The 12,710-nt window shown below is 40.1% G+C and overlaps 1 protein-coding gene across 2 annotated transcripts in view; it reads right to left on the bottom strand.

Annotated features, from left to right (window-relative positions):
* GYS2 (glycogen synthase 2) overlaps positions 1-12,039 on the bottom strand; it is a gene marked incomplete at both ends in the record, with an annotated part of 53,956 nt that extends 41,917 nt beyond the window's left edge. For both annotated transcript variants that reach the window (XM_082014407.1, XM_082014408.1), the window contains 2 exons: positions 2,367-2,548; positions 11,919-12,039. In XM_082014407.1, coding sequence (XP_081870533.1) covers positions 2,367-2,548; positions 11,919-12,039 — 303 coding nt within the window. The remainder of the gene's footprint in view (positions 1-2,366; positions 2,549-11,918) is intronic.
* Positions 12,040-12,710: the final 671 nt, after the last annotated feature.

Below are 12,710 nucleotides of genomic sequence, written 5' to 3'. Positions count from 1 at the left end.
TGCTTGGGACCTATATCTATCACGACATCTCCTCATTCAGCCCAAGTAGCACAGCTGATGCTCTTTGGCGGTGTGGAGGGATCAATCAGACAGTGTAATAATACTTAAAACCACATGAGCCTAAAAATACAGCTTTCCTGCTTTTATCTGCATCAGTATAGTTAAACATCTTTAACAGTATTTAGAACTCCACTGATATAGCATACCTCCCCAACCTGCCCAACCAGGAGAGTAGGCTGGAACTGTCATAAGGCAACAGAACACAGCTGGGCTCACCCTACACATTGTACCGGTCTCCATTGTCAAATTATTTCACATTAATTCTACCATCAAAATGGCTATAGCAGCAGAGACATACTAACCGGGAAGAATGAGGTACTATAGGGAGGCTAGTACAGTTTACACCCCATGTGGAAGCATCTTTTATGCCACTGTTCCAACTCTTTTCATTCACCAACCCCTGGGACCTCAGCAGTTGAACCTATTCTGACACTAGAATGGGCTGAATAGAGGTAAGTCTTGAAAACAATGAGATGAAATCTCTTAGACCTGTTTGCACAAAAAATACAGGGTGTAACAAAGACAAGTGTGTGAAGGAGGGACAGCTTCTTATGTACTTACTTCAGGCTATCCAGATTTCTTATTCAGGAAAATTACGTTAAAGAGCAGGAAGTTCGTGTGAACCCAGACTTCATCTAAATATGGAGTCAGGCTGTGGCAAGGAACACACCCAACCTGAGAAGTTTGGAAGCGTTCCTAGGTCCTCTGGTTTAAAGGGATCCATTGTGATGCATAAGCAAAGTCCAGACATAAATGTTAATAGGATAAGTGCAGCTCCTGGAAACTAGAGCATCATTATTAGAGATCAAAGCTATACTTGTCGTACCTGGGACAGATTTGCTGCTATATATGAATACTCCAGCAGCATAATGCACATGTAAGGCTGGCAGAGTTGGCTGATTAAATTGAATGTATTGCTGGAACAGCATGAAGTGTATAGATACAGCATTGCAATTCATCTGCCCTACAAATCTTTCTCTGTTTTCCAAACAAAGGAGCATTACACAGCTTGCAGAGGCATTTCTTTGTAAGGAACAGAGGCAACATGGAAAACTTGATCAATTACTTATGAAAATCTGATTAAAAATAAGAAATGGCAGTTACATTAGACCTTTTAGTTTGAACCTCAACAATGCAAGCATCACAGAATGTTATTGTCCCCAACAGACACCTTCCCAAGCTGTGGCACATATACATCCAACAATACGCTTCTGCATAATATGCAATAGGGCATTAGTTCCTAATAACAGCAGAACTGCTGTTGCAAAGGGAGATAACACATTGCCAGTGCCACGGCTGGTGGCAGTCCGAGAAGTTTATGAATTTCTACATTCAAGTGTGTCATGTCCCTCAGCAACAGAAGCATGTAAGAATGCTTCCTTGCTGCTGCCTCTCAATGCTTTTCACATCTCTTCCACACACATTATAAGCAGACAATTTTTCCTCCTGCCAACTAGTATCTCTAAGGGACTCAATGCTGAATCAGTGAAGGCGAATTCTAGATCTCTGATGAGGACTTTCAGGAAAGGAGGTCAGATTTAGCATGTGTTATCTTCCACCAATTTTCAGGTAATCAGTTGTCCTCGAGGCTGCTGCTGCTTGCAGCTTAGTAGCTTACCCATCAACACAGCAGATCCTATTCCTTTCAGCAGATCGCCTTTATAGGAAAATGTTTATTCCTAGTTTATTGTTGGAGAAACTGAGTCACGGAGAGGCTATGAGATTTGACTGAGATCACACAGAAAACACTGGTTAAAAATGGCATAGGAAACAGATTAACTCACTCCTTGTGCTGTGGTTTAACCTCTCTTCCTAGGGAACAGACAGATAGTTGCATTGATCTGAGGAAGCAGATTCTTTGTCAGTTGGGTGCTTTTTCTAAGACCATCTGTGGTTTGTCCCTTTCTGACTTTCAACTCAATATAATGCTACATAAGAAAAGTTGTGAGCTAGCAGAATGCTTTTCTCTCTCCAGCACAAATGTAACGTAAGGGTTCAGTCAAAGTAAGGTCATATTATATCTACTAAAATCTCACTGTATTTAGAGACTGGATAAATAAGTCATTAATCCAATTAAATAGACTTGCAGATAAATGACTGTTAAAACCTATAATTGGATAAACTGGTTCTTCCTCAAAAATAACTTTTAATGAATTGACTCTTCTAACAGTGGATTCTGAGCCTTTCCCATTGTGACATTGACCAGGACTGCTGTGTCAAGTGGAAAGGCAAGAGCATTAACCAAACCTGTAATCTCCTCAGAGTCAGCTTTGTTGCCCTGGGAAGCAGTAGGACATCTTATTTACCTGACACCCTTGGCTTTTCATGGTGTCCATTGCCTTCTTAACTGCAGGGTTTGGAGGCTCACATGATTCCACCTGAGTCTTCACATTGTGCTCAAAATAGGGACCAACCAGAAAATAGTTTTCACCCCATTCATCTGCCGTAATTTTGGCTTTTGTCTGGATCACAGTGTAAATGCCTCCCACTGCAAAAGAAGATCACAAAAAACAAAAAGTAGAAAGGCGCACAGGCCACAAAGCTCTGGAATAAGCTCCAACCCACTGGTGGATCACATACACCTCTAGTTAAATCACTTCACATATTCAGATTTTAAGTGAAACCCAGACTCTACCAAATAAATATAAGTTCACTCTCTTAAATGGGATCAGAACTTCATTGTTCAATTTAGGAGTATGCTCTGATAGCAGACTGCATGTAATTCTTAAATGACAATTTAATGCTTTTCTCACTCCTGGGTGACTGCATATGTTTTCCCTCAATTTGTCCTCTAATCTCAAATGGATGCTTTCCATCCTTAACTGTTTTTATCTAGTTTGTGATTTTTTTAAATTTCTTTTGGGTGTTCGAAGTCACATCACAGATGTTCAACCAATATATTATTTCATTCTTACGTTATTCCCCCCTTTTTGGAACTTGAAATCTTTACATTGAGATTGCGCGATTCAAATCCTGGGGCTCATGCTTTCGCTCTCCCATGCCTAATCTTGATTCTACTGCATCCCAAGTACAGCCTTTTGCTTTTTTATTGCAGCAGTTACAATTTTCAGACATATTTTTTCTGATGTGGAAATACATGTGGTGAGAACTGAGCTGGCTCTTGCAGCTTGTTTTACACAAATCACTGAGAGAAGTTGAGGGACTGGTGGATTTCATTGACTACTGACTATAAAAATGGATTTAAACCAATATCCTCAAAGCAAAAGGTGTCATGTTCCATCACCATTCTAGAGAGTTGTTAAAGTTGTAAAGAGCATGGCCTACACTGCCAATACAAACATCTGCAGCACCTTCCACCAAAATATTGTCTGTTTTAAAAACAAACACAATATAAAATGTATAAGAGAATGCAACAACATCCCCTGATGAGTCAGTACAGATCTATCTAGTCTTGCACACGGTATGCAAGATTCACTTGGCTGCTCTTCCTCACAGTTTTCCACAGCCAACCCCATACATAATTCATGCATTGGCAAAGGGCAGCCTTGCAAAGCCCCCTTTGCCACAGGATCAATGGTGCCAGGCAGTGGGCATTCCACCACAACAATTCCAGAAGAACCACAGCACATGCCTGAATCCAGCAAGTGGAAGGGAAGGCAAGGGAAAAGAAAATCAGAGGCTAGGTAGCTCGCTGTACATCAGGGACAAGTTTAGCATAGCTCCAGTGATTTTAAAGCATGGTAAGAACAATGAAGCTCAACAGGTAAATGCAAACAACAAAGGAAGCAAGAGGAAGGCAATTAATGTTCCTACTTAAAAATTTCATTCTCCACTGAATTTGAAAACATTTGGTAATAGTCCAGGCAAGAAGGCTGTGCTATGACTTTCAGCAGTGACATCAAAATTACGTAAGTCGTCAGCGCTGCAAGTTCCCAGTGACTGACAACAGGTACTTCAGACACACTTTTTAAAAGGTACTGGGGCATCCAGAGGTGGCAAGGCACTGCATCCACTGCATATGGCAAGAATCTTCAGAAGTTACCTGATTCTCCTTAAAAACCTGCAGCAAATGACCATCATTTACAGTAGAGCAGCTGAAGTTGCTCAGCACTTTGGGAGATTAGTTCCCAGATTAATTAAACTGTATCACCTGACAACTGCAGAAAGCCTTCTGCTAAGCCTGGTATCTTGCAGCCCTGAGGACCTGAATGGCAGAACTATGTTTTTAATCGTGCTCCTAGAGAAGAAATTGTGCACTTAAAATCCTTTTCTTTAGAAATACCCCATTTGTTTTGAATGCTTGAAGGGTCCTTAACCCTACTATTTTTATGTCAAGATGTCTCAGGATTCTAGGTATTTTACAAAGAAAAACAAATGCAATTCCAATCTCCTAGCTTGCTAAATGAAATTATTACAATAAAGTATTACCCTACATAGTAATTCAAGACCTAAGAAGACAAGAATCTTTAGGTATATGTTTCTAACTCAAGTTCACTGTTCAAGAGTTTCACGATATATAGACATGGAACTGCAGAAGGAAATCTATGCATAAGACTATTCTTCTTTTCTTCATTAGGACCAGAAAGCTAAGAAACTAACTTACAGTCGCCATATTCTACCATGGCTGCTCTGGACAGGGATTTAGAGAAACCTTAGGTAAATGACACTATATATTCCATCCAAGTTCCTCTGCACACAGGCTGAGAGAGACTACCTGAATAGCTTGGATTCAGATAAACATATAATTTTATGAGACAAGTCAGAATGTTCAATTTACAAACTGATGCAGTAACGATGACATGTCTGTTCTTATGGGGTGATAAGTATATCTTATGAGCATAAGGCACTGCAATCTAACATGGATAAACAAAGAGCTTGGTAGAAATCTTAGTCATGAAACTAGTTGCTTTCAACTGGCAGAAATACTGACCTTACAATAAGGAAAGATTTTTGTGCGAAGCCACCTGGTGACCCTGGGAAAAGAGAAAACATCTACATGCAAGGTGAAAGATACTAAAAAATGAGATAAAGCGGTCTACGACTAGAGTGGTGCAAATCTCTTTCCCCACTATCACGAGTGGAGATCAGCCTCTTTCACTCTGCAAGGCATTCAACATTGGGCTCAGCAAGGTAGTTGAGTTTCCACAGCTATTAACTTTAAGATTAAGAAGAAAGCTGCAGCTCAGGAGCTGAATAGAGCCTGGAACTTTGTTTTGTATAGCCAACAGCTAGTGTTTCTTTTCACAAGGTTTTGCTTAGGATCACTGTGTGTCTTAAAGCATGCCCTGCCAAAGACCTATGGAAGGCCTGTTCTGAGGGAAAGAGTGGAAAGTATGTTGTGCTCTGCAATTGTAATCTGTTGCACAGCAAGGTAAAAAACACTTCAGGGCACTGATTTGCCTGAAATGTGACGACAAGTACTTAGGATAAAACCAAAAGAGTACGTTTTATAGACTGTGAAAACTCTTCAGCAGATAGTTGCGATAAAAGCTCTGGGTTACCTGGTCCCAAACCTTGTTTTTGTCTTCTCTGTTATTATGGAACTATGACTCATAAAGCACGTCTTTGCATAAGCTTTAATTGACAGGGGAAGGGAAGCGTTTAAGTGAAACTATGTATGTGGAAATTGTTGGGCATAACTGCAAAGAAGACATCTTGAGAAGGGTAGACTGATGTCTACAATAATGTATTGATTTTTGAAATTGCACTTTTCCATAGCAAATTCAAGGAATACGTTATACATCATTAAGATATAGCTCTGTTACTTTAAATTCCCTGGAAATATCCATGACAGTAAGCAGTGCATTACATCTCCTACTGAGTAACAGAGTAAGGGTTTACATATTCACTTGGAGTCTAACAGAATTCTCGAAGTATTTCCAAAAATTTGGTAAACCTCCTTATTCTTCTCTAATATAATGTTTTAAGGTCATATTATAAACAGACAACCTTTCCAAACAACAGGGATATACCAAAATCCCATGATGTTGCAAGTTTCTTTATGCAGCCTCTGAAGTTTTGTACTTTGAAGCAGGTTTTAAAACAAACAATAAAAGGCAAAATGAGAAATAGATGCAGAATCAGAAACAATCAGATCCAGAGAATTGGTTTGGATCATCATAAACATTGGGAAATTAGCAGCAAAATGTGGACACAGGGCTGGTTTAGTGTTCTGATCTCCACCAAAATGCTTTATTCAAATATGTTACATTTAAACCATTAATTTTAATTATTAAAGTGGCCTTGAGAGAAAAAGATTTCTATTATTTCACAGAAAGTTAAAAAGAAAATCAACAACAAATCTTTTTCCCCATTTATTTCTTTTCCATTGTTCCTCTTTTTCCAGGGAAAAATTAGCCGTCATGGAAAGGGGAACTAAAATGTTTGGGAAAGATGAATTTTGTTCATTTAAGAGAAGTTTCACCTTTTTTAAGTGACCTCTTCAAAAAATAGAAGATGAAAACAAAATATTTTCTCAGAAAATATTTCATAGAACTATTTTAAAAGTTTGAATGTTTTAATATACATATGAATTTGTCTAAAGGAGTTATTCTTTTCTCATTTCAAGTCCTGGTGCATTATTTCTTTTGTATATTTAAAATCCAAGCAGCAATCAGAGCCCTCCAGGATAGACATCAGAACTATCTAAATAAATAAAAAGTCTGAAAGTCAAGAGCAGTCTCCCAATATCATTTCACTACTGAAGACAACATTAGGCAGAAGTGGAGATCTAACTATGCAACTTGAGATCTTTGTGCAAGTTGTAATATGTAGAGGTGCTCTTTCTGCCTCAAGCTGTTATATGGGAAGACGCACTGCCAATGCTTTTTGTCACCTGATGAGGAAGGGTCCACAACTTCCAGGACTACCCGGGAATTGTGCTGACAAAAAAATGTCTGCTGGAGGTGCAACCCTTTGAACATGGAATTGCCAAAACTTCTCAGAACTGCCAGGGGTACCCACCGTTCATTTTACTTGCTCTCCCACCCAGCCCACATTGCAGAAGCACAGAGGGAAGTAGCAGCAGAAATCAAAAAGGAAAGAGAGGGATTGGAAGCAAAGCTATGCAAGTGAGACACAGGTAAGACTGTTGCTGACCAGTGCAGGAGCCTTTCCCCACAAACCTTTGCTACACAGGGAGGATCAGGGTGCTCCTGGAGCTTTTCAGCTTCTTTGCTACGGCCTGACCAGGCCACTCTGAAAGCACTAAAGCTTTCCTGAGAACCATGGCTTCCATGGAACCCAAGAGAACAGTGGGACTCCAGGTTCAGGATTCAAATTGCCTTCGCTACCACAATTAATAGTTACATCAACTATCCCTTCAACCCTTGCCCTCAGAATGTATCTCTGATCTATAGAGATGTGGTAAAATTGGGCTTGAACTTATTCTTTTTCTAATGCTTGGTTGGAATTTTTTTTATTTATTGATTGACTGTCTGTTGAGATATCTGGGGACCATTTTTAGAGTAAGGCTATAAAATGTGTCAGATGAAAAAAACCCAGCATCTTCAGATAGCAGATGTTTTTCACGTATTTTTGGCTATGTTTGTGGCCAGGACTCATCAGAAGATAGAGGTTCTCTAAATTCTGAAATTCTGACATTCCAAACATGTTCTGAAATAATACTGAAACACTGAAATTTATGACAGATGTCCACAATACAGAAATTTATTCCACAATATGAAATTTATGACACATATCCACAGTACAGAAGATATTTCTGTGTGCATCACCCCCAATGCACAGGTTTTCATTTGAGATTGATTTGACGTTGACATACCACCTCACTCTAGAAATGCACAGGGCTTTGATGCTGTGCTTATGCCATGATATCCCCACTCTCCAAAGTGTGTTACCTCAAGTGTGTCACAGATTACATCATTCATCTTCTCCCAAGGAACTTTCATCATGGAAGGGCATTTAATGTAGAGGGGATAAAATGCTGGTCCTACTGACTTCAGTGAATCAAGATTGAATTTCCAAGGGTCCAGATTTTCACCAGAAAAACAGTACATAGAGCTCTGCTCCAAGGAGAACTGAACCAAGGTTTGTTTTTAGCAGAGTCTTCATTTCAATAGGGATGGAACAAAAAAACCCCAGGATTCATCTACCTAATGCTAATCTGTTCACAGCTGAATGATGATACAAACTGGCTGTTTGCCCAGCATTTTTAAGCATTCTTCTATTTTCTATCTAAAAGCTGTTAGCTTGAGATACTAATCTAAATATTACTGGAATGATTTAAAAGACATCTTTATAGAACACAGACCAGATCTTGAACATTCTCAGCCCTTCTCATTAACATATCAGAAAACTTACTAAACTACAGCTAGTGGTTATTGTAACTTACAGAATTAGACTTCTCCCCTGTACCCAAGATTAAATACTTAAATTTTCAGTGGGAAAAAAGTCCAAGACTGCTGCCATTACTCCTGCAATGGCCTTTGGCTGCTCCCTGTTGCCAATTTCCATCTGTGGGGCTTCAGACACAAGTTCTATATGGCTTCTAGCACTTGGTCTGTGCTCCGGTCCTTAAAGTTTTTATTGGTCTTCATGTTACAGGGGAAAGAAAACCAGTCTTCCTTTCCAACATGTGCAGAGATATACCCAGATCTGGCTTTAATGGAGCATGGTGGCCAGGAGAGAAGAGGAAGGGTGAAAAAAACTGAGCTTCCCCACAATTACCACCAGATCATGTGGCACTGCAGTGCACTGGGACTCTTGCCTGCCTGCTTTTTTCCCCTTCTGCCACAGAAACACAGCAGATCCACTTCACAGTATGGGTCTTGCCCATCCGTGAAGAGTCAAATAAAGCCAGGAAAATCTTGCAAAACAAACTACATTTTTCTCATTTATTTGGCAGGGGACTTTCAATGCATGATGATTTCAATGTTGTGCTTGGTTTAGGTGGCAAGTTCCTTTTAACAGGGAGAGTGACACTGGCAAATCAGCCTTTTTTATTTCTCATTCTCTCCTTCAGCTACCTTGTCTTCCCTTGCTCCAGCAGAGAAAAGGAGAAAGAAGAGTTCCTGGTGCTTTCCAAAGATTGCCAGTTAGCACAGACAGTGGCCAGGACAGAGAATATATAAAAAGAAGTAGAGAAGTAGAAAGCTCTGCTTAGTTAAAGCATGTGTTAAAATTATGTAGATTTAAAAAAAAAAAAAAATTTAAAAAAGAGAAACACCTTCACTGTGCCAGCTACTGAGAAAGAAGTGATGAGACTGAAAATAATAGATATTTGTAGATCTCTGAGCACTGAATTCACACAACTGACTTGTCCTTCCTTACAGCTGCATCTCATGCCTCAGTACCAACCAGCACCATCTCCTGCTCAAGAAAATCCCAGTAAAGGCTCGCTCCCCATAGGCAGCCTGGCACATGAAGGTCCTCTCACAATACGTAATCAGATGTTCTCCAATTTGCAGGATGCCTTCATCATCCTCAACCTCTGAAGGAGGATATATTTGAGAGGCTCAAAAAACAGCTCAAGTTTTGCCCTGGAAAGTGCACTATTTACAGGTATGGGAATAGCTAGCCATCTGTGAGCTCTGGTAGTACCCTCCTCACAGGGAAGACAACATTCAGCCTTATTGCCATTGTCACAGAGAGATGGAGGAACCACGAAGCAGCAGCATGGGTCAGGGAGGAAATGAACCCAGAGCCGAGCACCTAGTGACACACACAAAGTTAATAGAAAGACTTGAACTCTCTCCTGTAGGCAACAGCAGCTTTGCACCACTTTAGCAGTGCAAGGAAGCTTCATGCTGAACTACCTGACACACCTTTGTATTACCAGAAAGGAAGAAAGAAACCTTCACATTAAATGCTTGAAACTTTTAGCTTGCCAGACAATAAATCCAGCTAATGCTTATCTTTCCCTCTATATTAGGAATATATATAGCAACATTAAAACTAAAACATGTGGCAGTAGTAAATCTATGTGGGGTCAGTCTACTTAGTCAAATAAACAGTTCTTCCTTCTGCTAAAGGAGGCAGGAAAAATACAGTGTAAGCTATTATTTCCTATGCCTATGTATCTTCTGTGATGACTCTCCCTGTATTTTGTTGGCTACTCTCTCCTAAGAAACACAGTGCCCTAACATTTTCCAAGAACTGTTTATAAAAGTTAGGTCACCAGGGAACAGTATCTTACCATGTGACTTAGACATTCAATTGCCTGGAAGATATAGAAAAAACCCCTTCAGTATCAAGAATTTACAACAAAAAATAAGCTGAAATAGGCTTATTAAAGATTTTTTGCACCAATGTTTCCTGTCAAGGTTGGTTAATGGAAACTTTGCACAGATATCTGGTTCCAATGAAGAAATTGTGTGCCATGACTAGTTCAGTCAGCCCCATTTGAATATTTGGCTTTGGTAAGCAATGTAATTAACAGCATCTTATTTTTAAGCTAACTGAATAAACATGCACTTTCATAAATATTCATTCTCTCATAAAATCTAAAAATAATAAATTTTAGCTGTGTCCGTTGATTTGGCTTTATTGAAGTCAGCAAGAGCTATATGAATTATTAAATGATTCACTGCATTTTGTACATACAAAGACAGATCAATCTAATTATGTTTTACTTTTTCTTAAACAAATTGTGTGATATCTATAATCAGTGGGTCCAGATGACTCAGACAATACATAGACTATGGAGTTCAGAGATGTTAAGGAGAACACCTGAATTTGCTAGATTTCTGCTGCCATCTGCTTGCCAGTGCCTGCCTTACCATGCACACTGCAAAACTAAATGCTACATGCTCCAAGTTCTGACAATAGTAAATGCAAAAAGCTTGAATGAAGCTACTGAAAAATAAGCCCGCAGTGATTCGAAGTCCAGAAGCTAGTCCATACTACCTCTGTGTATTGATAATTCTCACCACCCTAAAAAGAGCAATGTAAAATTGCACTGCAGATTACATGCCAGAAGTTGTCACGGAATAGTAATTCCAGTTTCACCACAGAGATAAACCCTAGCACTGTCTGTTCCTCTCACACCCAGTTCCCCTTTAGAGTTAAAATCTTAACAGCTTACAGATCCTCTCTCCTGACTATTTATCTGCCAGGACAATAAAACACATGAGGTCAATCATTTACTCATATTAACTCACTTTTGTGGCAAAAATGGAGCCTATTCCCCCTTGGTGAACTACACCTACCTGAAAGGGGATGATTTGATGAGTGAATTAGAAATAGAGGCAGAAAGATCTTTGCATAACAAGCAGTGTGCACTTTGCATGACAAGCTGCATGCAGTGAACAGATTTTCAATCTGTACACATGCACAAAGCATGAAGGCCCTGCCTGGCACCACCTGTATTTGCAAAGACCAGTCCAAAAGGGTTTCAGGTGGCATAAAGACTGCTGGTCATTGACATTTGTTTTTTGTTCCGTGGCTTCAATGCAGCTGTGTTTATTTATACCTATTTCAAATTTGGCCTCTTCTCCACACTGCTCTAGAAGGCTGAGGGAGCCTGCTAAGCTACTCTGAATCTGATGCCTCTTTTACAGCTCATTTTCATGCATTACATTCCCAAGTGAATGGAAAGTAAAATATAAACATGTACAAAGCAACATCTATATATTCATATATCTGTGCACTCAGGCATAACACTTAGATGTTTGTTTAAACAACCTATCCCTGGTGGTGAAACATGTAAAGATACACAGATGTCCTGACTATATGCTTATCCCACACAAGCACAGACAGGTGCAGCGCACACACAGCATGCACGATTACATACAGATGCCACATGCACTCCTTCCAATACAACAGCTCTGCAGCCCACTTTTCCCCAATCTCCCCTTAATGCCTTTCTTGCCCATAGCCCTTCATGCCTCCCTCCACTCCCATGAAAACAGCGATACTAATCCTAAGAGTATTGTACAAACCTTTGTTGGTAACTTCCCAAGAAACTTCAAAGAGCAACAAATCCTCCACTGGTAGGTCTTCATCCTCCCACTGAGGAAGCCCATTAAGAGAAGTCATGGACAGTGATCTAGCCAGTGGCATTTTCTTCAGCCCTTGAATGCTCACCACACAGGCCACAACAGTTAGCAAATGTCCAGTTAATGCGGCAGTTCTCCACAGTTCTGATTAGAGCAGTCTGCCGGTGTGCTGGGCTCCAAGGAGAAAATTATTCAGGTAGCTAGGAGCTAATGGGTTTAAACTGTCTGGCCACCAGCATTAAATTGGCTCAGTGAAATCCCCAGGGCTTGAGAACAGCTGCTGGTAGAGGTAAGAATTTAAGACTGACCTGAGAAAGGTCTTGACTGTTTTGGGGCCAGGGCTCTTCCTTTTTCTTCTTTTAGAGGATGACAAAAAATGGTTTTGAGCTCCTCAGCCACAGCATTCAGTATCTACCACCTCAGGACCAACTGAAACTCAACAGTTGTAAATTCAGCACTGCCCTGAGCAAACTCCAGCAGAGAGGACACTTTGAGTTCGCCACCTGATTTGAGTCCAGCCCCTGAGTCCTCCCCTCGAGATACACCCTCCCATTAACACCCATGAACCTTCTCTATCTGCTGGCCACTTACCAACTGGGTTAGTAGACTCATTCTACATGATGTCTCTTAGATTACTTGCCAGGTTAAACACTGTTACCTATTCTTGTTCAGTTCATCAGTCTGTATGCATTAGTTTACTTCATACCCTTCCTCCACAACTAACTTCAGCTGTGT

The sequence above is a fragment of the Phaethon aethereus genome, assembly GCF_964289735.1.
Source record: "Phaethon aethereus genome assembly, chromosome: 1".
Taxonomy (NCBI): Eukaryota; Metazoa; Chordata; class Aves; order Phaethontiformes; family Phaethontidae; genus Phaethon; species Phaethon aethereus.
This window is presented reverse-complemented; position numbering and strand designations above follow the sequence as displayed.